The 25,419-nt window shown below is 38.1% G+C and overlaps 1 protein-coding gene across 2 annotated transcripts; it reads right to left on the minus strand.

Annotated features, from left to right (window-relative positions):
* Positions 1-4,709: 4,709 nt before the first annotated feature.
* PLA2G15 (phospholipase A2 group XV) lies at positions 4,710-24,964 on the minus strand. Of its 2 annotated transcripts, XR_004550548.1 has the most exons (7): positions 24,743-24,964; positions 16,680-16,836; positions 15,285-15,403; positions 13,633-13,731; positions 12,970-13,194; positions 8,423-9,333; positions 4,710-5,519 (listed from the first exon to the last, which is right to left on the minus strand). XR_004550548.1 is itself a non-coding variant. In XM_034072842.1 (6 exons), the coding sequence occupies exons 1-6, from the start codon at positions 24,888-24,890 to the stop codon at positions 8,822-8,824; spliced, it is 1,260 nt and encodes a 419-aa protein (XP_033928733.1). In that variant the 5' UTR covers positions 24,891-24,964; the 3' UTR covers positions 4,710-8,821. The 2 variants fall into 2 exon arrangements, 1 of the variants encoding a protein (XP_033928733.1); XM_034072842.1 differs by having other exon boundaries at positions 4,710-9,333.
* Positions 24,965-25,419: the final 455 nt, after the last annotated feature.

The raw sequence follows: 25,419 nt of genomic DNA on the forward strand, positions 1-25,419 counted from the left end.
TGTCAATATCAACATTAGGTCTTAATTTCCTTGTAATCCTGGATTTCTCAAGTGAAATTAACACAGACACCATTCAATATTACAAAAAACCCCAACTTTAACTTACATACTATTGCCCCTACTGCATTTTTAATATAGAACGTTAAAGTATGCAGTATGTCAACTGAAACTGTTGTTCTTGTCAGTTCTTGTCAGGTTTATCAGAGTCATTCGTGTCATTGTTTAACTAGCTCACTCACACAACAGAGGTATAAACCAAAAAGTATTCAGAGTTCTGGGGAAGAAAATCATAGTATATCTGAACAAGGAGAATTAAAGACATGATAAGGGTTTGTATACTTGTATTCATTAAGTCTCCCATTTTTCATCTCCCAAGAAAAATACAGCATCACAGTCTTCACAGAATTAAGAGGACCCTCCAGTCAGTTCTAGCTGCTCATATACAAGTTGAAAAAAAAAAAAAACAAAAAACCAAAAAACCAACAACCCAAAGACAAAACCTATAGATGTGAAACACGTACTATTCATTCCTTCAAATTGTCTGAGGTTCACAAATCTCTGATGCTGCGAGCTGCTGAAGATCTCTGCTAGTACAAAAGACGACACAAACATATTTCTTTCCCAAAAAGTAGAGGGCTTTTTATTATTGAATTAGTTTCACATCCAGGATATGTCTGGGAATAAATGGCATCAGAACAAACTAGATGTTAATCCTCTTAATTTAGCTCCCCAGGAACTCATGTTTTATTTCAGCAAAGAGATTTCTGCAGGACATGAGGCACTTCAGACTTAACTTAGTCCCATTTACAAATCATTCTGCATACTCTAAATCACCCCTTTCTAATGGAGATTGGGCAGACTGACGTAGACAAACAGTGCAGCGTATCTGTCGTTAAAATATATTGGATTAAGGTCCGGTAAATAAATTTCCTTGATGCCACTGTGCTAAGGTACGTTTTTCTTCCCCGTTGACTTTCACTGCCATGACCAAGCTTTGCCATTCATTGTCAGGGCACCACACCTGAGCGTTTGTTGAGATCTTCCTCCCTCTAGTGGATCCTTTGTTAGTTGTACCTCGAAGCCAGAGCAAAAGTTTGTGTGAAACTGTTCCTCTTGACAAAAATGTGCTTACAGTCCTACGGTTGTTTCTCAGAAGTTAAATAAATACTGATTTCAGTGGCAATAAGAGCCCCTGGCACACAGAATTCTAACCCAAACAGCAGCGTGTTGGAAGGAAGCTATGATTTTAGCTATCGTTGCCAGTGTTTGAATTCCAAACTTCCCTATATACCTATTTGTCTAGGTATTTCTAGACAAAGTCAATGTATGCTTTCTAAAAACTTCCATAAGAAATTGATGAAGGAGTTGCAGCCTCAAGATCATGATGCCACTGAGTCTTCAGTAATTCCTCTTCATTAAAAGTCCATTACCTTCTAAGCCCTCACCTTTTGAGACATTTAAATGAACAAACACAAAGAGCTCAGAAGTCACTGACTGCTAAGAATGTAGCCCAGAAGGCAGGATAAAGTAAAACTGATTGTAAAGTTCTGCTCAAGGCAATGCAGCAAGTTACCAAAAAGACAGGATTACAAATACTATGAAAAGTGCTAGAAGCAACATCTTGCACCCTCTGTCCCTGAGCTTTGATTACAAGCAAAAAATAAAAAAAAAAATAAAAAAAAATCAAGGATTGTTTTGATTTGTCTTTAATGTTCAAAATAGCTATTTTTTGTTTTGTCTTTGATAGCTATCAGAGCCATACCCTCTGAAAGTCCAGGTGAACATTAATATTTATATAGGTTCATAAAACCCGTTTGTCTTAAAAGTTTGTGCCTTTGGCCATCCATTGTATTAGTTATCTCCATATCCATTTTTGACATAGACTAGCTTGCTGTCAAGGGAGGATGAGGAACAGAAATAACTGAGCACAAACAAAACATCCCCTAGGCACAGTCACACAGGCTCAGCCATCGTTACAGCACTGCAGGAGTGTGGGGTTCATAGTGGCTGTGAAGCCTGGGTAAGAAACAGCAACTGGCTTCAGCCCTTTTTCCACTAAAGCACCTAGACTTTGGTGCATATGATAGTGTTGAAGTGCAATAGGAAAATTATAACTCATTTCTGATTCTTTTAACACGTATCAAAAGACATTCAAAACGTGGTCAGACATTGAGGAATGGGGCAGGGGCATGTTTTATGGTTTTGGGGTTTTTGCCAAGTTTTGGTTGTCAGAGAGTAGAACAGTCAAGTGGTTTTCACTATTAAGGCTCAATGGTGCATGCACAACACAGGCTAACTCTGTCAGATAGTCCTGCTTAGCAATACCCTAGATATCCAAGTTCTTCAAGTAACAGCTGGCAATCTCAGGCTGATACATAAACTGTGTAGTATGTGAATTCCTCAAATTCACTAAGTAAGTCCATTGAAACTAATTAGTCACTGCATAAACTGCGCTGTTGAAGAATTGTCAGAGAGAGATTCAGGTTGAAGTCTGTGTCAAAGGCAAATTATATTTTCTATTTGCATTTTTAAACTTCTAAAGTGACTCAGTTTTTAAATTTCATTAAAAACTGCATGTTACTGCTGTTCATCTTATTTTACTTTACTGTACTGTTACACCTTTTTCAGTTTCTGAGCCTTTTTTCATGTTTTTGATGCTAAACATTCCATCTACAAAAAGAGAAGGCTCATTTTCTTTTGCATCACAAAATTGCTTTCCTTCACATAAAAGGAGTAATTTTGTAACTAGTCCAAGGATTTATGTATCCAGGTAACACAAGTACAGAGGTTCATTAGTTCATTAGCTAGTTTACAAGGCTACAGAAATATTTTATTTATACTTTGGCTGTCCAATATCTTAACATTTAGAATTACCTGCTTTCTGGATTTTCAGCAGTAGCTCTGTCTGATAACATGTTGTGTAGTTTTTGGTTAAAACCTGAATTTAAAAATTTGCTCCAGCCCACAGAGATGATGGTAGAACAGATTAATTTTTTTATGATTGTTAGCTGAGAATGAAAATGATCCACATCAAGCACTTTTTAAGTGCATGCAGTACTGGTAAAAAAATTGAAGATTCAAGATTACCAAGTACTATTGCTCTAAATCTACTGAGGTAGGACTAATAACTGAAACTTCAACTATTTACAAAATAGGCCCTAAAAACTGAAATGAAGGTACCTTGCTAAACTATTCACACAAAAACAGTTATCACATGTTATGAGAAGGAAAAGAGTTCAGGATTAGGATATTCTGTTCAGATGCTGCATAGTATAGAACAAGAAGTTGGAAATCAACAACAATGCAGACAAACCATTTAGACAAACTTAACATCAGTATTTTGAGGAAAACACTGTCTATTAATTTCCTTGATCTCCTGGGCTTGTATTACATTCTGCTTTTGCCTGAAGAATGCTGATTTGGGGACTAAACATTGCATTTAATTCTTGTTTGTTGGTCTGAATAACCACAAAGTAAATTAGTCTTCAAAGGAAACTACTAAGCTAGAAGTTTGGAGGAAAACTAATTCAAGCTAAAGAGAAAGTCAACATCATTTCTCAAAACTGTGATCCCATAATTAAGGAAAGCATTTAAGATGGCACAGCAAAATAGCATCAGACAATATGCAGCTATAATGTTATTTGAAAGATGCACGCCCCAAGCTAACACAAGGATTACATCAGTATTCTAGGATTGCACAGGACATCAGTCTTTCACAAGTCTTGGCATCACTCTAGCCAGGCTTCATTAACATTCTCTCCCACCTTTCCTATGCTCTCAGCCTTCCCAGCTTCTTCCAAGAACTGGCACAGTGCAGGACTAATTTACTTTAGTGAAGCACTTTCCCCAGTTTAGTAGGGGCTAGAAGAAGGCCACATTCCCTTTTCTCCTGCAATCATAACGGGTCAATGAACCTTGAGGAAGGCATAAACAAGAACTGTACTGGGACAAGATGTCCAATTAATAGGGATCTAGGTCACAGAGAGGAGCAGCAGCCACCAACACTCATCTTGTATTACAGTCTTTATCACATGCAGGCTGGAGGAGGGAAACTCCCACAAGGCAAGTTTCAGCCTTGCTACTTTTTCTTCTTTCTCAAGAGTCATAAGCAATCATTTGTTCTCTAAGTTAGTGAAGCACCCGGGCCAGCCATAAGAGGACTTACACTTGCCCAACAGGCCTTTAGATTGCTTTGATGAGGGAGATCACATTCAGGCTTTTTTTTTCCCCCCTACAGAATAACTGTCTACAGTTAGAGCTTCTTCAAAGCCACAGTGCACTCTTTTTAATTTCAGAAAGGTTCTTTAACACAATCATAAAACTGTATGGTCTACATGCATGGGCTTGTGGATCAGTTTGGAAACCGACAGTATAAAGGCAACTGTAAGCATTTGGGGCACTTCAGGACTGACTAATTTCAAAATGATTACCTGAACAGAAGTGTGAGGCATCTCAAGAACTTTTTTTTTCTCCATATGATGAGTAAGAAAGAAGCAAACAAAAGAAATAGAGTAATAGCAGTCCCACGTCTCCATAAATTCAAGAACAATTAATAGAAAACTCCAAATGTATCACAAGACAGTAGATGCATTTGGAAGATGAACCAAGAAGCAACTACTGTGAGAAAAGCGAGACACCAGAAATCTGTGGGGGAAAAATACCAGCAAGTTGACATTCCATTCAAGCAGTGAGACAACATGATGTTCACATCAGGAGACAAACTATATCAGATCAACTTTATTATGTTATCAAAGTTTGACAATAAAATATTCAAAATCTATTGAACACATTCATACACAAAAAGAGCATATAAAATGCTAGGTCTCAGAATACATTCCATACAAAATACTGTTAAGTGTAGAGCAGCAAAGTCATTGCCAAACATTCCCTGAATTTAAGAGGGCCTTGAACACACTGTGCTCCAAGAACTACCTTAATACCAAACATTCCTTCCTTTGGTCTGCAAGTCCTTTGCAATTATTGCTAGTTATTGAAGCCTTCTCTTTTTAAACAGAATCACATAGTGACTCTGAACCTCCTCCGAAGTGTTACAACAAAAGCTTCCTCAGTATTTTCTATACATTAAGTCAAAAACAAGAAACACATTTGGTCCTCAAGACAATTTTTGGTTTCTGAAAATATGCTGGAAGAATAAAAACAAGTAAAAACTATGGAAAGAGAAAGACACGTCATCAATATACGTTGGGTATAACAAAGAAATGTCAGTAAATTCAAACATTTCAGCTGTGTAGTGTGACAAAGCACCCCAGTTACTCCTCTTAAGGAAGACATTTGCCTCCTGTATTTACTTCTTTAGACCTCTTCCCCATAAGAATCTAGAGTGCTCAAGTGCACATAGCTCTAGCAGACCTGTAACAGTAATGCTAAAGATTCTTGCCTTGTAGAGAACATGCCATAGTGAGTAAGCACTTTGCAACATGCTGAGTGGAGTAGTTCATTTTCAATTACTAGAATTGGAGTTTACTTGCTGCATTCAACTTTTCAATGAGAACTTCATCCTAATATGCAAGAAACTGAAAATTAAAAGGCTGAAGATGATTTGGAAGAAAAATCACAACTTATGGACATGAAACTGGAAAACCTTCACATACAAACCATATCTCACCAGAAGCACCATGCTTGCTCTAACACAGTACTTAGGTACACATACTCTTGCACAACAAGGTTATATAATTACAAACAATATTAAAAACAAAATGAACAAAACACAGAAAAACTCCCACCCAAAAACCAAAACAAAAAAACAGCAAAAACAAAAACCAAACAACCCCCCCCAAAATCCACAAAGCAAACAAACAAACAAACAAAACAAAAAAACCCCACCCTGTAAAACTTTGAGCTTAATTTTACCAGGTTAACTAACACAAGTTTATTTACAGAGACATACTTCAGGGCTTGTCCACTAATGGAATGCTGATTTACAAATCTTTAGGTTAAAAGATGTAGTCAACCGATTTCAGAAACACTGTACTAGGCTGCCAGAACTGGTAAGACAGATTTTTTTTCTCCCCACCTCTTTTGGGATGCAAAGTAATATTAAAAGTAGTTAAAAAGAAAATTAGAAAAGAAAAAGCATCTTTTGGAATCATGTATTTTGGAACTTCAAATCACAAAAAACCCTGAAGCTAAACTCTCAGTATAAAATTGAAAATTACACTGATTAATGGAAGCTTAGAAAACAGTCTCCAGATCAGGTTAAGAACTATTTACATTTCATTTTCTCAGCCCTTCATGTCCATGTTAGTATCCTGCTATACAGCCTCCTGCTCCGCTCATTCCAGTGCTTATTAACAGGCATTCTACTTCAGCAAGAAATAGAGATTGTGATGAGTTGTCTTCTGTAATTTCATCCCATTGCAAAATAGTAACATAGCAATGTATTTAACAATTGAGTCAGACCACAGGAGGAAGTCTTTGAGCAGTCTTAGAACACAAGACTGATGCATATCCAGATGACAGCCCTACATAAAACAGAATACTTGGCTAAAGAACTTTTTTATGTGGGTTTTCTGTTGTTGTGCTTTTTAGTTTGCGGGTTTCAGGGGTTTGTTTTTGTTTTCAACAGTTACCAGTTACAAGTGGCTTACTGCAGCCAAGTTCTCATTCTGGAAAAGTCTGGGTAATATTGCTGCTGAACAGTAAGTTTCTGTGCAACTGAGGACAAGATAAACAAAAGTAATAGGGAAAATGCAGGGGGAAACTGAAGGAAGTTAAAAACCTAAGATAATTAGCTTATCAATGATCCTAGTTCAAATTGCTCTGGATTTACAAGTCATTTTTGAATCAAAACATAAAGCCTTAGTCCTATCTCCTGCACTAAAGTGTTTGCAGTCTACAATAACAGAATTCCAAGCCTGCCATTTCAACATATGCATTTAATGGCAGCAAATATGTAATGCTTGTTACTAAAATAGTTAAAAACTTCACCACTTAGACAACTTCAGTTTCCAAAGTAAGAAATCCTCAATAGTTCTGGTGAGTTCCTGAACTTCTTAGAACACCTTCCTTGGAGGACCTAGCATTTTGGAAGCATTCAGAATTGTGTTTTCAGAAAACTAAGCAGAGTCTATCTGGATGACTGGTTTTAAAGCAAGCAAAAGAGAATCTTTGAATGCAACTATTTCTTCGACAAGACTTCTGTAATCAAGGCTGTAAATATGATAGCTTTTAGGCTATCATTTCTGTGGAGTTCAGAGTTAGATTTTTTTTAATTTTTTTAATATTTAGTGAAATGGTGCTGTAAGAATTACCAGAATTGCATGTTCAGCAATTTATAGAAACATTTGACAATGACACTAAGCTGTGTGGTTTAGTTGATACAGTGGAGGGAAGCAATGCAATCCAGAGTGGCCTTTCACACATTTGAGAGGTGGAACAATGCCAGTAACATGGGGTAATGAGCTTAAACTTAACCAGGGGTAGTTCAGGTTAGATACAAGGAAGAAGTTGTATCTTTCTAAAGAAGTTGTATCCGCCTAAAGAAGTGGTGAATGCTTCATCCCTGGCCATGTTCAAGGCCAGGTTGGACAGAGCTTTGGACAGTCTAGTGTGAGGTGCCCCTGCCCATGGCAGGGGGGTTGCAAATAGATGATGTTGAGGTCCTTTTCAACCCTAACTATTCTATGATTCTATGATTTAAGAAACAGTGTATCCCAACTTCTCGAAGCGGCAACAATGAGACTTGTAACCTATGGGAAATGAATTTCAGTCTTAAAATGTAAAGTTTATTTTCAACTGAATGTAGTGTTGGTCCAATTAATACTTGGTCAATAAGTGGATCAGAGCCTAAGTATCTGACTGAGAACAAGGTTTATACACTTCATTCTTTATTATGCTGGCTTCTATTCCTCACCCCATTTCAGGAAGTTCACTTTTCTTTTTGAACTAATGCCCATCATCCATTATCATTTCTACTACAGGAGATCATCTTTCACCCAGAAATGCAATTCTGCACCACAGGGATTGTTTGACAGCATTCAATTAGCTTTAATTTATCTACTACTCCACACCGCTAAGGCTATTGCAAGCACCAACCACTGTTCAGCTTCTTTCCCTCTACGATAAATAAAGCACAAGATGAGAATTCTTCAGGCTCCAGATTTTATATAATCACATTCTCGAAGTTCACAAGCAAAAAATTTTTCCTTCTTAAAAAGAAAAAAATATAAATTAAAGGTATTTAAGAAATTGAAGTAATTTACACATCTCTCTCTCTTCCCAAAAAGCTGTAATAAAAGCATGTCTAGATTATGACAAAGGTAGTACAGTACCAGGCAGAGGTCTTCCCTATTTTACCTAGTAGATGTGCACATTTACAAAGTAAAGTGCTGGAAACTGTGAATGAGAATATGGAAGACATTTTAAAAAGTCTACTGTGCTTCTCAATTGTTAGTATCATTACCTTGTTTTATGGGCATCTGAACCTGCAATCTTTCCTTGCCCTCTCACTCCAAACCCTGCAAATAGACAGTCACACACAGGAACTCAGGCATCTGATACAATTTAGTATGTGCACAGGCTGCACAATCTCCAAGCAAAAGGCTGTATAATACTGGACACAAGCACCAGAGGCACCAAAATGCTTATCTGACCAAATCTGCAGAACATGAAAATACCATGAAGCATCATAAACACAAATCAGAGACAAACAATCATTTAGGACACCAAACAACTTCTCAAACAGAGCCTTAAAAAAATCCCCACAAAATAAATAATTCAAATATCTAAATACCAGAGATTAAAAGGCATTTTCCCCATATTTAAGGGAAGGCATCACAGGTGAGGAAAAGAACACAAGGTGTCACAAATCAAAAAGTAGCTTTTTCACATAGGAGATAGTAGTATCATTGGATAGCATTTGAATATGCTCATTTCCTGAAAGCTCAAAAACCACCACTTTCTGTTTTTGCATGTTCACCCACTTTTGACATTGCAAGGCACTCTGTAAGTTTACTGTACCATCCCCATCACTGTAAAAGATCTTGGGTTCCTTGTCTGGAAAACTTTCATAATGGAAGGAATCTGGTGTTTCCACACCAGTACCATAAAGACAGTGTATGCGCACACCAGGTGGTGTCATCCGGTAGACCAAGGGTTCAGTGTCTTGTCTCATGAGCCAGCCATCTTCAAAATTTATGTCCCTGTAGAATTTCTGGTAATCTCTAAGAGTGTAATTAGCTGTAGGTGTTCTCACAAATACCTTATCTGGAGGCCATGTGTAGTTGTACGGGAGCATCCAATTAGTGGAAACCGCTGATCTCTGCTGGTCTCTGATCTTGAGTGAACTGATAACAGGTATTCTGTTGTTGTCACCTTAAAAAAAAAAAAAAGGTGGAATTTCATTATACACAATGCAAAGCAGGATTCTCAACCAGCAGCAATTAGTACTACTCACACTGATAACATGAATAAAAGATCATTCCTTTTGCTTAGTGACAGTTTGAAAAGTTTTTCTTCATTTATTTAATCTTGCTAATTAACTTCTGTAAACTACCTTATAACTTTAAAATGTAAATACAAGTTGATGAATGACAAACCAAGAACACTGCTGCCTTTCCATCATGTTCCTTGTGAAAGAAGCAAGTATTTCCTACCTGAATAAAGGAAGAAATCAGCTTTTATTACACATTACTTTTACCATTTGAAAGTTTTGTCTTACATGCTCTTCTGGAAACCTGTCTTACAGTGATTTCAGTACCTAGATGAGGTTTTTGCTGAAAGAACAGATAAATACATACATATTTAAGAACTCATGAAGAGCCTTTATGGTTTTAAGAAAATATTTAAGTTTTTCATGTTCAAAACAAGCAGAGAAGCAGTATTTCATTCAGAATAGCCATAAAAATTACTATATGGTTTATTTACCATTTGACATAATGTTTTACTAGTTTATGTGCTCCCTTTGTAATGAAACCTATCAGAACATGCCTGCCACTGTGAGAAAATGGCAGACTGTTAATAGGTACCTAAAAAAATTAAACATCATACAAGGCAACAGAAGCAAAGCAAGTGTAACTGTCTCTGTTATCAAATAACAACACTGCAATCTGTAGCCTATTCAGTCTCCAGGCATAGTACTTCAGCAAAAGATATGTTGGAGCTTGTTGGCTTCTGGTGGAAACAATGCAAAATTGACAATATCAGCATCTCACCTTCCAGTAAGCATTTCAAGACCGCTGAAATAACGGTGTTGCTCAGAACAAATCTAGAGAGCTAGAACTTATTATCAATACAGGTCTTAAATACCCAAAACCCCACACTATTGTTACTTTTTACTGTTATTACCGAACTAGTGTTTGACCAAAACATTTCAAGATTTTTTTTTTAAGTTATCAAATCCATTGTTTTCTCAGCAGTATGTTACAGAGATGGCTCTAGCACATGACTATGTTATAATTTATATGCATCTTTCTTCATATTTTAACTACTGTTCCTGCATCTCCACAAAACTAGAAGCTGCTTAATAAATGGCAGATATAGTCATTACTAGAAACCAATACATATTATTGTAAAAAAAAAAAAAAAAAAAGCCCTGAGATTAGAGTTTGTTTTCATGGCAACCATCCCATCCCATCTATTTTCTATAATCACAACAGCCAGCACAGTTTAATTCTTTTGTCAGCTGAACTTTGTATTTTCCTTTATTTGGTTCTGGAAGTTTCAACATATAGTGATCCAGGTCAGCCACACCATAGAAACTGAAATACTGAAACCAAAACCGCTATTTCTGTAATAGCCCTGAAGTAGATTTTTCAGTTCCATAAGGTGGCACTGTTGCTTCAGCACGGAGTCCTAAAGCACAGTCTTTAATGCCATCTTGAGGAAGACTGTATGGAAACATTGACTAGCATTAACTCTGAAAGAGATAAAAAGGAGACTCTAAAGAGCATAGCAAGAATCACAAAAAGTCCTGAAACGTGTTTCATATTACTGTGTAGTATAAATGCTGAACAGTGCACACTCACCACTAAGCTACTGAATACGACCTGGCATTTTCAGCAAAGAAAGCCTGAGGTTTGAATTGAACAGTGAAAGGGATGTGTAGAAAATTTATTTCCAGTAGAACAACAAACATAGAACCTGACTGTTCCAGCCTTCTCTCACAGAACTGTCAAGAAGTGCTTATCAAATCCTTTACTTTTCTCTGAAGTGCAGAAGTACTGTATGGCCAAGGCCATGCAAATCAGCAGACACAACACTCATTATAGTGAACAAAATATTAGGTCTAAGGAAGATCCTGATAGCATCCCAAGTTGACAAAAAAAAAAAACCAAAAAAAAAAAAACAAATCAACCTCCACAGTAAACTTTGGGTCTTAGCTCACTGCAGTGGGAACAACATCCTCACTTTATTGGCACTGGTTTGTAATGATTGTGCTGATCTTCCAAAGTGCATGAAAAAGTAGCAGAAAGTATCACATATGATCTAGAGAAAGTAATGCCACCCGTGTACTGTTTACCACTTTGATAACACAACTGTTTATCTGACATGAAACTCCTAGCTGTAATCATATAAATAGGAACAGGAGCAGAAAGAATGCATTCATAGCTTGCCTTGTCTTTCCTGCAGCAATGCAGTATTTTTGTTTAAAGCAACAGTTCTTCTGCATATGAACACCCTGATAAGGCCAATTTTAAAACTCCATGTAGTTTCTAACACAGGTAATCCCAGTGTTATTGCCTGACGGTGGTGATTTACTACAGATATTTGAGACAGAACTAACCTAAAAATGTACACTCTGATGTTGTATTCTGCCCATTTAACTTTCCTACATGATTCATTATGATTCTCATTTTGGTAGAAATTTAACTATTCAGTATGCATTTGTATAACTAATCACTTTGGATGAGATGCATTATAACGGCTAGAAAATGTGATACAAGAAAGTTTAATCCAATAGAAATCTGGGACTGTGAAATTTTACATAATCACGTAGAATTTTATGAAGGTGATACTAGTATTGTACTTCCTGCCTTTTCTGTAGCATGCAAACTTGTTAGATGAAGCCTGTGGGAAAAGGGGATTTTTTACATTGCAATAGATTTAACAGTGTATAACTCAAAAACATCCAGTTCAAGTTCTCTAATTATTAACTGAGCTGTGCACTACTATTCAGAATCAAATGCCTTCGCTAAGCAAAGCATTCTTTGATCTGTCCATGCATGGCTGGCACTTGCTGTGTGTTCTGCATTTTGATGAAGTCTAGTTTTGCATGTCAGCTTTGTTGAAGAAGTTAGTGATATCCAAACCTAACAAGTTGAAAACAAACTAAAAAAAAAACATCATGTAGTATATGCCAAAGCACATGACATAACCATAGTGTCACATGATGGAGTAAAATGCTTTTTCTATCAGTTATTTGCAGATATTTAGTGAAATACATTATGCTACCTTATTCAGTTTTGTTTAGACTTGGGCCTATCCAGTATGCTAAACATAAGATGTCAAAGATTTACTTTTCTTACCTGTAGAGTTATAATTTTGGATGTGCATTTGTGTAGTGGGCACCACTTCATCAGCATGTCTGCAAGTTTTCCTTAATGTTAACCTGAAGCAGCCATGTTATCTTTAATCAAAGAAAACTACTGAATGCTTTGGGCTCCTTTTTAGCTTTGCAATACTGAACAGTCTGGAGGCAGAAGTGACAGAAGCAGAACCACACTAAACAGCAGATGACAGAGTGATCTGCTGAAAAGGGGTTAGGAGAAGTCAAGAAGGGATGCAGCTCCCCATTAAGGGATGCAAAAAAATTCAGTCCGCTTCCACGAACATAGGAGAATGACAATCTGGTCACAGGTATTTCAACATCAAGTTGCCATCACTTATGAAAAAAAAATATTTTTAACTTCAAATTATCTTATACTCTCATCCTCCAGTTTTAAGAGATCAACAGTTTGGTTAGTATCTTGTACTACTAGCAACATACATTACAAACTCTCAATTACCTACCTGAAGCCAGCACACGGAGAGTTTTAGCCACTCCTCCCCATGGAGCGCCTAATGACACATAATCCTTTATGTACTTGTCTTTCCAATCTTGAGTCTGATTGTTGAGAAAGTAGAGGGTGTACATGTTACCCATACTGTGGGCAATTAAGACAACCGGACTTCCATACTGCTCATACATTAACTCTATCATCTTACGAAGAGCCACAAAATAGTCTCTGTTCTCATCTAAAATAAACATACATGAGTTACACAGGTATAATAATAAAGTGTGAATGCTTAACAAAAACAAAAAACCCAAACAACTTTTAAAGAATTGTGCTTTTGATGAAAAGATGTGCAAATTCCACCATCTGTGGAATTAATAATGCAGAGCTTAGAAATCCCAGTGGGAGAGGTGGGTGTTTTTGTGGGGATGCATTTTGCTGGTGTGGGATTTTTTGCTGTTGATTTGTTTTTTTAAGCAAGTCTTAAGTAGCAAGTTAGGCAAGTTGTTTAAAGCAAAAAAGAAACTACACAGAGCTTGCATCTGGGTCCAGGGATACCCAGGCCACAAGAACTAGTCAAAATTAAGTATAACTGTAAAGGTGGGAGGGGAGAAGAGACCCAGAAAAGTATTTGCTGACTGGAGAGTCAAAGTTGTGTTCAAGTAACAATGTTACTTACTTGGTGCCTTCCGCCAGTCATAAGGTGCTCCTCTTACATCTTCATCACGTTTATAGCCCCAGTCTACTAAACTCTGGACCAGCATATAAAAGTAACTGCCTGTAGACAGAAGACAGAAACACAACAGTGAAAAGATTAGCATTAGAAGCAGCTATCAGACACCATTCCACAATAAAGTTCTGGAGGCATTATCTGATACCATATATACAGACATTAAAACTGTAGCCTTCAGCAATCTAGAAAGCTGTATATCAAGCAAAATAAATTATGCTCTCCGTCCCTCAAATGTGAAAGAATATTAATAGAACTTTTTAGTAGTTGGCTGATCTATCAAACAAATTTGGCAAAAAAAATGTAGTATACATGAAATGGATAAATTTTCTTTGGCAGAAATGTCTTAACATTGAACTGTAAAGAATACATCATGGAAGTTACTATGTTAAGAGTCCTAGCTTTTGTTGATTGCAGATTAACTTCAGGTAGAGTAGATAATACATTCATAAGATTGGCCAACATCTATTCTTGGAACCAAATGCTTACAACATACCCCCAACACAAAGTTATGGCAATTACAGCAAGAATGTTTTTCTATCTATCAGGTAGTGAGCTAAGACTTAAGTGGCCAAACATAATGCTTTAATAGGAAAGAAGGGAAACATCTGCAGACCAGCTCATGTTAGATACTGGAGGATGTTACATATTTACAAGCTTTGGCACATAGGATTTAAGTATTACCACAGATAAATGCATCTAGTAAAAGTTTAAAAAATTAAGAGTCAAAACATCCTGTTGACCACAGTCATACCTAAGTTTTGAGTGGAACCTCATTTGTTAGTCTTGAATACTTATCATATAATCCCTGAAGTGAACTGAGACAATTTTAAATATGGTCCTGTTCTAGTTATGAGAGTCATCTAAGATCAGGAAGCACATTAGTACCCCTTTGGACACTGCTTCCTAAAGAAAAATAAATCTATGAAGTATGTAAAGCTCAGTTCATTACTGATTTAAATTACTCTTCAGCCACAGCTAAGAACTCACAAAAGCTAATCAGATTCAGAAATTTACAAAGGACAATTTCTATGAAAACACTGTACAAAAAAAAAAAAAAAAAAAACCAACCCTGCAAATACATTACTGCAAAACTTTCTGCAGCACAAATGTAATTATGGAATCATTCTGACACCAACAAAAGATAGGGAACTACGGAACATGGTACTAGATCTCCAAAACCTATTAACTCATTCCTAAGGCCAAAAAGGATCTTACTCAAACCAAGCTTAAATGGTTATATTTTGGTTTTGCTTGTTAAGCTTCAGTCACAGAATTTTCTACTCAACCCATCTCATTCTCCAAAATTGTGTATTTGCAAAGTGTCTACTTGAGTTTCAGAGAATTTAAATTTGACACAAGAATAAATAACATGGAATCTTCTTGTCTGAATCTATCAGGCCAAACAACAAACAAAATGATATAATGCAACGAAAACTCTTAAAAGCAGAGTAAGCCATATGCTACCCTACCACCAAAAAAAAAACAAGTTTTTCTACTTCTAAACAGAACTGTAATTTGAAATCATTTATTAGTAGCTTATAGACACACTAGAAAAATCCTGAAAGTGACACAGCACTTCAGACACAGCTTGTACATACCAACGCTTCTTTTACTTGGGTCAAGGAACTCCAAAGAAAATGTCTGCCCAAAACCTGGGACTCTGATATCCACTCCATCTGGTGGTTCTGTAATCTTACTTGTTCGATTGTATACCAGCCTGGGTGGGGGGAGAAAGAAAAACAAGAGAGAAAGAACGCATGAAACATGTCATATTACCACATGACAACTCTCAACTACATTGGGTCTTACATTCTGAGTGTAGTAACAAGAACTTTAAGAGCTATTACCAGGAAGAAATAAAAAGAAAAACCACAAACAGGTAGACATGATAAGAGTACTCCAGCTCTAGATAAGAGGTTATACAATGTATGCAGTTATTTTGATTAGTTTAGTACTTTACATGCAGAATCTAAGACTTCTCTACAAAACTGTGTACACAGAATTGCAACTGACCTTCAGAATATAAGCTGCTTTATACAGTTCTATACTATTTCACTTTGCATCAAGCCACATAATGGAGAAAACTTGTCAGAAACGGAAAAATGTGACAGTAGAAAATAAAATACCTGTAAAATTAGATATCAGAAAAAATCTCCAAGATAAATAGAACACCCACATCAGCATAAGGGAGTACTTTGTTTCTTGACCAGCAACAGTTGCTACCTCATGGAATCTTAGAATCTGAACTGATACTCAAACCTGCACACATGAAAAATCTCTAGTCTATAAGGCTTATGGCAAGACTTAGAGCAGAGGTACCACTACATAACAGCTCAGTACATTCACATAAAATACAATGTCTTTAAACTGCACAAGCTAGGTTTTTCTTGTTTTCATAGAGTATTTACATGATTTTTACGGGAACCTTAGAGAAGCAGACTGAATGATGAAATAGTCTGGAAGCCTTAAGTTAGCCAATTTTTAAAACCAAAATAATTCTGGAGAGACTTCCAGACTGCCCTAAAAGAAACTCATGTGTCTCAGCTGCCCACGAGACTGCTCCCTAATGACATGCTGCCAGCACAAGTGCAAGCTCCCATTCCTCCTGCCTGTCCCTCTGAGCTGATCAGTGAACCTCCTTCCCCTTGCCTCATCAAAATGTAAGTACTTCTCAAAACAGCAGAAATCTTTCTGCTTTAGATAAGCCTGTAGAGGCATCTGATAAGTGCTCAAACCAACATCAGTTAACTAGCAGGAGAGAAAGCAGCTGAAACCACTCATGCAGAACCTTCGTTTTTCATCAGTGAACAGCTACCTTAGATGCAACAGGGCCATATCTTCTAATGCATCCTGTCACTCCACCTAGCAGAATTCCAAGCAATTTTTTTCACTGGTCTTGAATCAGAAAATGAAGTTTTAGGCAGCCATTCTATATGAAGCATGTCAGTATAAGGAAAACAGGTAACTGCAAAGAGCAACATTTCTAGTCTTACCTGATATTATCAATCCAGCAGTCAATGATGACAGGAAGAAGCAATTCTAAGTTCAGCCAGAGTGTAAAATAACTGTCTGTCTTCTTAGAGCAGAGATAGTGCACTACTGATGGTTTATCTAACTTTGCTTCCAACTGATTGCCCAAGTCTCCCGGAACTGAAAGATATAAACAGGAGACATTTTAACTTTAAGTGTATAACATTTTACATTATAATATGTACATCCTAATACTGTAGCCCTCGTGGTAACACTGCCTTCATAAATACCATAAAACTTCATAACTGGATAAAAAAGAAAAAACATATTACATAAAAACAATATACTGCATGCACATTTTACATAAATTGAAAATATTTAGGTTTTCAAAAAATCAATAGCTGAGGAACTACCATGTAGAATAATTCTGGATCAACAGTTGTAACTTCAAAGAGCAGACCATGTGTGGCAGGTCATGTTAGGCCATGGGTATGAAAACAGGTGGGCTCAGATGTTATCAAAGTTATCTGTGTCTTAAAGTGCAAACTCGGTCTTTCTGAAAGACTTTTTTCTTCAGAATTTTGCAACTGCACATGCAACTCATTCTGTTCTCTTTTAACAGCTGCGTACAAACTATCAATCTGTTGGTAAAAAAGTCAAAAGTGAGAGAGATCAGCTCCATTTATGTTTTTTATTTTTACTTCTTCAGCTCCAACTGTGCGTGTGCTACACAAGATTTATCTGGCTAGCATTTAAACCAAATACATAGTTTCATATCTTTTCCGTTCAGGTTTGGATACAACACTAGTTTCAGTCTTCACTTTTTTTTTTTTTTAGTACTTTATGTTGATAATACTTGGAGGGAAGGATCTTGTTATTGGCACCTTCTCTGAATTGCACTGCTTGAGCAATGTACTAAATGACAGTATTCCTTTGATAAAGTTTTGTTTTCCTTTATTTATTTTAAAAAAATAGACTAAGATAGGAATATCATTTCTATATTAGAACTAAGCTTTAAAAATGCTCTTATTTCAGCAGCAAGTTTCCAGAGAAATTTCCTACATTCCCTTATGGTTAATCATTTTTTCCTCAAGAACCAAAAAGACAAAGATACAGAGAACCTTTTCAGTTCCTGAAGTATTAGAAAAAAAATCATGTGTGAAGTATTTCTTAAGGGTTCACCCCACTCCCTTCAGCTCCACAACCTCCCTGCCTTTTTGGGGTGTGCACCACTTCATCCTATTTACTTGTCAATGTTTCATTTTGAAGTTTTTTAATGCAAGCCTACACACAGAGTTGCTTTTTTTCCCCCCTACTTCAATAAATTATTTAATCAAAAGAGCTGAAGAGCTACAGAACACTGATTCTTAATAATGGTTTAAACAAAGAGATAATATTTTTTAGTGGAACACTTAATTTAACTGGAAAGCCAAGATGCTTTCAGAGAAATACCGCAGACCTGAAAAAGGACAGGACTTCAGAACACAGATCTGGACAACCACACTCTTGCAACTTTAACCATTGCAGGTTATGCCCCACCACAAAAGATACACCTCAGGATTCCCTTATTAACTACCCCTTCTTCCTCATTAGATTTGTAGTGCTTTTATATCTGCAGTCTGAAGTGAAACGTTAAAAGACTCAGTAGCTGACCACAGTTTATTTTAGGTCATGCTTCAAGGACTCTTGGTATATTGGAAAGCATAGTAAGAGAGATTACAGTATTGCATCATACTCTAGAAAGAGTTTACTGCAGTTCAGTCTTGTAACCTCACAAAATTATGTTTAGTTATTGCTTATTGAACTATAAGCGAACAGCTTGCTCCACAGTCTCATGCCTGACCTGTATCAGTGTTTTTAATTAGAAAAAGAACAGAATGTAATTCTATTTATATCAGTCATTCATGACTAGCCAGTTTAAACAGCAAACCTGCAAGGACAGAACAGGTTAATTTTGTCTTTAGTTTCAATGCAAAACAAAGTAGGAGAGTGATCATTGTGTTCTATTCTGCAATCTCATTTCCTTGGAAAAATAAAGTTCTTCCAGCAAAGACATCTTTCAAAAGACACAAACATCCAGAGTACCAGATGTTTTAAGAACTTCCTGAGGTTCCCAAACAGCACTCTAATAATCATAAGCACTCCTACATAGAGAAGAAAGACTTCTCAACTGAAGAAGATTATCATCAAGACACATTTATCAAGAAGAGTAATGAAAGCAGAAAGTTGTACAGTCTTACTTGAACTTAATGGAGTGATCTTAGTTAACTGCAAGTTTAATTTGGTTAAGATACCTTATTCTTAAGCTTCCTGAGGATAGAGGCTTCTGCTCCAGTTCAGAGTAGAAGATGAGAAACATTACATAGTTTTTTGCTCAAGGGCTGATCAGGAACAAAGGGAAAAGTGATAATTTTATGTAATTCTTAACAAAAGGAACAAGTTGCACCTGTGCCAAGACACAATACTGGAGTTACAATATGAAGTATCATGTACAGGTGTGATGCCTTTGTTTATAAAGCAGGTCTAACAATAAGGGACTTTTTTTTTTTTTAGGCTTACATTTCCATACTAACAGTGAAACTGCTAATCACTGTAATTCACAACTTCTTTCCTAAAGTATATTCTGCAAGGTGAAAAGGGCTCAGGATGAAGTTACAGGGAACAAAATGCAAATTTTGATTTTTCAGATTATGGAAAGAAACATGCAAGTTTCAGTTCTCACTCCACAGAACTTAACAGTGTTAATAATTTACATTTTGGCTGGAGAACTACTTTGTGGCTTTTTGATAAGTGACAGGTTAAAAAAAAAATATACTGAAGATTAATTCTGTAGGGTAAGGATACACCTTTCTGATTCTTTTGTGATGAATTTGAAAGTAGTAATAAAAATACATTTCCCTTTACTTGCAGTCCATACACAGAAAGCATCTGTGGGCAGAGTAATCTGTAAGCAGTTTTTGTCCTCATCCTCTTACCTACCAATATCTGTAGTTTCTAAGCCTTATTTTTGGAAACATTATAGAAAGTTCTTACTTTCTAACGTCTCCAGACTGACCCCATAAATGCACAAAATAAACGGGCAAGTGAAGCTCTGCAAAATACAACAGCACTAGTTAAAACTGGATGTCCAAGACAAGACTTCAAGCAGTACCTTACTTCCCCAATACACAGTTGTGCAATACACGAATTGACTTCTGAACTGCAACATTTGGACATAAAATGAGATTTCATATTCAGCAGAAAAAAGTGCTTCCAACAGATTTGATGATCTCTTAGTTCTAGCATATTCTGTTTTTTCACAAAGGCAGTAATCCCAAAAGAACTCATTCTAATACATCAATGAGCCCAATTTACTTCAAATATTTTAGCACCCTTTGCAGGGTTTTTTTTCTGAACTACCCTGACAAAACTAGATCTCCTTCTGGAATGTGTTTTTGTTTTATTAAACTTTATGGAAAGCATATTTATAAGTTTCATTTGAGAGCTTATTTAAAAGAGGTTACAGACTTTTCTAAGTCTGAGAACTATAATACTTAGCTTTAGGGTTGATGCTCCTGTTTATCATTGTCCTCAAGACTTAATGACCAATGCACAGTTCTCAGCAGAAGACAAAGAGCAAATTACACCCTGGAAAGTGACTGGCCTTACTAACACTCAGGAAATAGATAAAAAGAACATTCAACAACAACCCTGAATAGGAAGATCTTAGATTTCATTTGAAAAAATAAAATACTCCCTGTACAATAACTAGGGAGAGGAGAAACTATAGTCAGTGTGGGAAAGAGGCCATCAATTGCTTTTTTACCACTTTTAGTTTAAATGCAAATGCCTTCGGCTATATACCAATGACCATAAACCATCAGTTTTTAACTGGTATAATTTCCTCAGATACTTGTCATCTTTTGGGAACTATAAATTAGCCTTCCTGCAGAATGAACCAAGTTTTCTGGAAAATTAATTTTAAACTCCGACCACAGTTCTCTAAGGAAAATGTCCCAAAGTAGCTCATAGAGTCAGAAACAGCCATGGAAAAGGCTTGTGTTTAAAATTAGGAACAAGAAAGCAAACAGCACCTCACATGATACTTCTAGATACCTCAGATCACATGAGGCATAAACATTTAAATCACTCTTGACATCTAGCCAGCTGACCGTACAAACACGCCTCAACTGGCAGTCAGCAGGAATTCACAGACAAACCTCTTTTGCATGTAAATCAATTATTAGCAAACTTCACTTAGGGGTCTTCTAGAAAACTTTAGCTAAGTACCTAACAAATTGTTTGCAGAAGATATCAGAACATTGATATAGTAAATGCATTGAGTCAGCTCTAAAAGGTTAAGAGTTCAGTGAATCCACTGCTGATCTTATAAAGACAGGTTATCAGCTCCCAAAATTGATAAGACATGAGATAGTACATAGTGATTACTGACAGACTATATGAGAAAATGAAGGAGGAAGATCAGGCACAAAATAACTTATTATTGTGAGCATTAGAAGACAAGAGTGTTGAATATTCAACCAGCTGATAAGAGAAGTGCAAAAATACTATGATTTGTATAAACATGCAGATATCCAGAAGCACTTGCACAGAATATATAGAGCTCTGTTTTTAATAGGTACTGTCAGTAGAGCAGAGGTATTAAGTAGGTTATTGAGGTTCTTAAAGGAGATTTTCCTGTATGAGAATATTGTTCTGGCTGAACAGGAAGTTTTAGATTTGATTTTTTGTTGGTTTTTTTTTTTTATGCCTTAAGTAGCTCCTTTTCCCCAAAAAAACACTTGTAGAGGAACTCCAGGACAATCACCTTACATTTTAATGAGCATTGCATCTTTGATATCAGGCCTTCAGGCAGGACTCTGGAAGCAAGGTTTTGATTTATACTTCATGTTTTTTCTTCATTAGTACCACTATTACATGAAAACCCTTTGATACTTTCTTATTTAAAGCTCAGGGAGAACTGAGGAATTGCAGTGTATTTTGTGGTCAGCTACTACCCACGTTGGTTTGGTCTTGCTTCCTTGGTACATACAGACACAATCTTTGGGAATAGTAGCTCCTGCTACTAAAGCACCATACGATGATGCACACCCCATCTTAGAATACAACCTAATCCAAATGGGCCAGTGCTTCTCTCCACACTCCTTATGCCAGCTCCTTTGTTAAGGTAGTTCAACCTCAAAATTAATTATTTCTTCCTCAGGTTGATTTTCTTATACTTTAGCAAGAACAAGACTCCATGAAGTGTTCAATAAGCAGTCACAGGGCAAGCTGGGAGCACTAATGAGCTATTAGATTGACTTAGCCATCTCACAAAACCAGTTAAGGGGCTCTCCAAGTCCCAGATCTGCTGCCACGACAACTACAGCCAATCATTGCAGCTCATCTGTTTCCAGATTTGAGATTCTTAGAAGCAGTATATTCAGTAGTACCTGGGGAACAAAACACAGTCATCCTTGTATAAGTAACTCCCCATATTTGCAAAATACTGCTCTACTTCCTCTGCCGTTACTTGGGTAAGCACAGGTTGCAACTGCCAGTGGGGTCATTAAAAAAAAAAAATTGAGAGCAAGTTACCCTGGATCTTGTGACCATCACTGCTCAAAAACATTGTGATCATTATGTTGACAACATTCCTTTAAACAGCATTCCTTCTTTCTTTATTCCTTAAGATCAGATGCCCAACCTGCCAGGTACACAGTAAGACCAAACTTATTAACCTTACTTAAGAGCTTTAACTTTGGAAAAGACCAAGAGTGAATGCTTAGATCACAAGACCACATTTGCCACAAGATAAAAGGCATATCTGAAAACTGAACACATACAAGGAATTAAGGGTATAGATGCTAGCCTGCTAAATCAGGAGAATCAACTGTATTCCCCTCTTATAGGGACTCCAAACCTACCTTGCTGTTGTAGAGAGGCCTGTATACTGGAGTCTTGCATCGACCTCTCAACATCCTCTTGCATTTGTGAGAATTTCAGTGAGCTCTGTGTTTTCCTCACCTCTCCTGAACACCTGTGTTAAACCAGCACTTAGAATGCCTCCCTAAATGATTCTCCTAAATCCTTCTACCATCCTCATCGCACTCATTCCTAAAAAGCTTATCTTAACATATCACATACTCAAGAAGGGTGAAAAAAAGGTCATGAAGAGTTAGCTAGAATCAAGATGAGAACTTTTCATACAGAATCAGCAAGTGACCAACAGTCACTCCTTCCTCTCCTTTATCTGTTCAACCTTCACTGCACATGTCATGTCTAACTGAAGCTAAGCTCTTAGTACAGGTGATTTTAAGACAAGAGACGTTCCTATACATCAAAAAACAATGGTATTTTACAATGGGAAGTTACAGCAAATCACTCTCTAAGGGCACCTACTTTTTCAAACAGCTGTTTTTGGGGGGTAGTCTGTATATGTTCAGACCCATTCAATCTTCATTTTCTGGCAAGCTCAGGGTGGGGCAGCAGGAAACTTCAAGTTTTAAAACACAGACACTGACTAGAATGGGAAGAGATGCAAGTTCTGTAACGTTCAAAGAAGATTCATTGTAATGGCAATGTTGTTTGTTTTAAAGCTCTCACTGATGAGCATGTGCTCAGGCAGGCAGTGTTTACCAGAAATCTCTTAGAAAAGCTAAATGTAGGTCAGCCGTGGTTTCCAAAAGCATCTCTGGTTAGTATACATACTTGCAGGAGTAAATCCAGGAGAAGGAACTCCATGCTTCTATAATCAGTATCCCTTTATCCCTATTGCTTTTAAATCTTCTTTGATTCCTTCATCACTAGAGTTCAACAGCAGCTCAGCAACTATAAAACATTATCACCTTGTCATCAAGGAGCTTGCACTGGAATAAGCACCAAAGCTTATTGCTAAGCCCCAGCACTACAGAGTGGGAAGATGGGATGAAAGATCACTTCTAAGCACCACAAGCAGAACACACAGAACTTCTGTGCACTCTTCAGCCTGTCAGAACACCCTTCTGCTGCTCTATCTTCAGCTCTACATCCTCCCAGTTCAGCTATCTGTTGAGGATGGTGAGTTTGTTCATGGTGGTCCCAAGATAAACAGCATCTTACAAAAGTTCTCATTTAGCATTTACACTTTCAGGTCAGAAGTTTGTAACAGTAAAAGCAAACAACAGAGCCTGAATTATTACACATAAAATGAAGAACATGACACTGATTAACCTTTTCCCACTATTTTCCCCATGTTCCTACTTTTCTTCCCCCTTTATCAACAACGTTAACTGCATAAAAACATAGGGAATATGTTCACAGGACTGACTACTGACATTAATATTACCAAATACACTTAATGTATTGGAACTCTTGAGATTCGCAATTTAGGAAGATGTTACTAAAACGTTTAAAATTTGTTTACAATTTTTCTTATCAATTCATATAAACAGCATGTAACAAACAGTATGTAGTAACCATTATAGAAATCTATGTCTACATATTCATTACAAGTTATTTTGTCTTAACAGATGAAACCACAGGCCACTAATACATACCCATTTTGCATGATGCACAATGAAATAGGCCTGTGATGTTTATAAACGCTTGTGGCTTGGCTGCTAGAACATGCACTTGCTGCTCTTCCCACACCTCGTTCCAACCCCCTTGACAGAAGGGTCGTATAGAGTAAAACCTTGAGAGCCAAGGGTCTGCTTGTAGTTAATGAGCTAAATAAGTGTTAACGCGAGCCTTATTTTCCCCGTACTCGCTGACAACGTAAGAAAACCAGACACTTGCAGCGCGTTTGTCCCCGGCCCCGGCCCGCGTTTCTCGCCTTTGCGGCCGGGCCAGGACAGTTACGGAGGAGACGCTCCGTGCCCACCGGCGGCGCCCCGCGGTACCCGCAGCGGCGCGATCGCTCCCTACGCGGGTTCGCTCAGCGAAGCACTCGGGGCAGCTGCGGCTGCAGCCGGGTGGGCAGCGCACCCCCCGTCAGTACCCGCCGGGCTTTGCAGGCGCCTGGGCCTCCTGCTGCCACCCCACCCACGGCGTGACAGCGGGCACGGCGGGTGTGACCCGGTTCCGCGGCGCCAGATGCACGCAACCGCCGCCCCCCGGCTCTTACCCAACACCACGGGCGGCCCCGCGGGCCGGCGGCGAGGCAGAGACCCACTGCCGGGCCAGAGCAGCAGGAGGAGGAGGAAGAGGAGGAGGCTGATGAACGGGTTCCCTCCCGAATGCGGGAAGAGCCTGGCGCCAGCCGGCGAAACCATCACCCCAGTGCATAACCTCGGGGCCGGGAACCAGACACCACGCTCCGTCGGAGATGCCGGAGTACGGCCCTATAACCCGGCCCGGACAGAAAACAGCCCGGTCCGCCCAGCCGGCAGCCGGCCCCGCCCCGCAGGCGTCGCCAGCCGATTGCTGATAATCCGAGCAGCTGAGCTCGGGCGGGGTCCGGCGGTGGGACTGCCTGCTCCCCTCAGCAGCCCCGCAGAAACCTCTGTAAATGTGCGAGACCCCAGCTTCTCCCAGTGCTGGAACCCCCAGGCTGTCGCGGCCTCGGCGCAGGCCGTGAGGCAGAGCGGACAGGTAGGGCACCATGCAGGGCGGCCCGGAGCCTCTGGTCCCGGCTGGCTGCCAGGGAAGGAGGCAGCGTGCTGAGAAAGGAGCGCGTTCGCCCCGCATCGCTGCACCTACAGCTGTGTGGCCGTGATGACTTATCAAAATGAAGTGAGGAGCGTTTGCTACAAAACTCATGCATCAAAATAGGTAGCACATTAAGGGCCGTGGTCAGAATGG

The sequence above is a fragment of the Melopsittacus undulatus genome, chromosome Z, assembly GCF_012275295.1.
Source record: "Melopsittacus undulatus isolate bMelUnd1 chromosome Z, bMelUnd1.mat.Z, whole genome shotgun sequence".
Lineage (NCBI taxonomy): Eukaryota > Metazoa > Chordata > Aves > Psittaciformes > Psittaculidae > Melopsittacus > Melopsittacus undulatus.

Coding starts and splice junctions, on each gene's coding strand:
- PLA2G15 (XM_034072842.1), bottom strand. CDS start 24,890: ATGGTTTCGCCGGCTGGCGCCAGGCTCTTCCCGCATTCGGGAGGGAAC. Junction 13,195..13,632: donor TGACTGGCGGAAGGCACCAA/GTAAGTAACATT, acceptor TGTTTATTTTAG/ATGAGAACAGAGACTATTTT. Junction 9,334..12,969: donor TCTCCGTGTGCTGGCTTCAG/GTAGGTAATTGA, acceptor TTTTTTTTTAAG/GTGACAACAACAGAATACCT.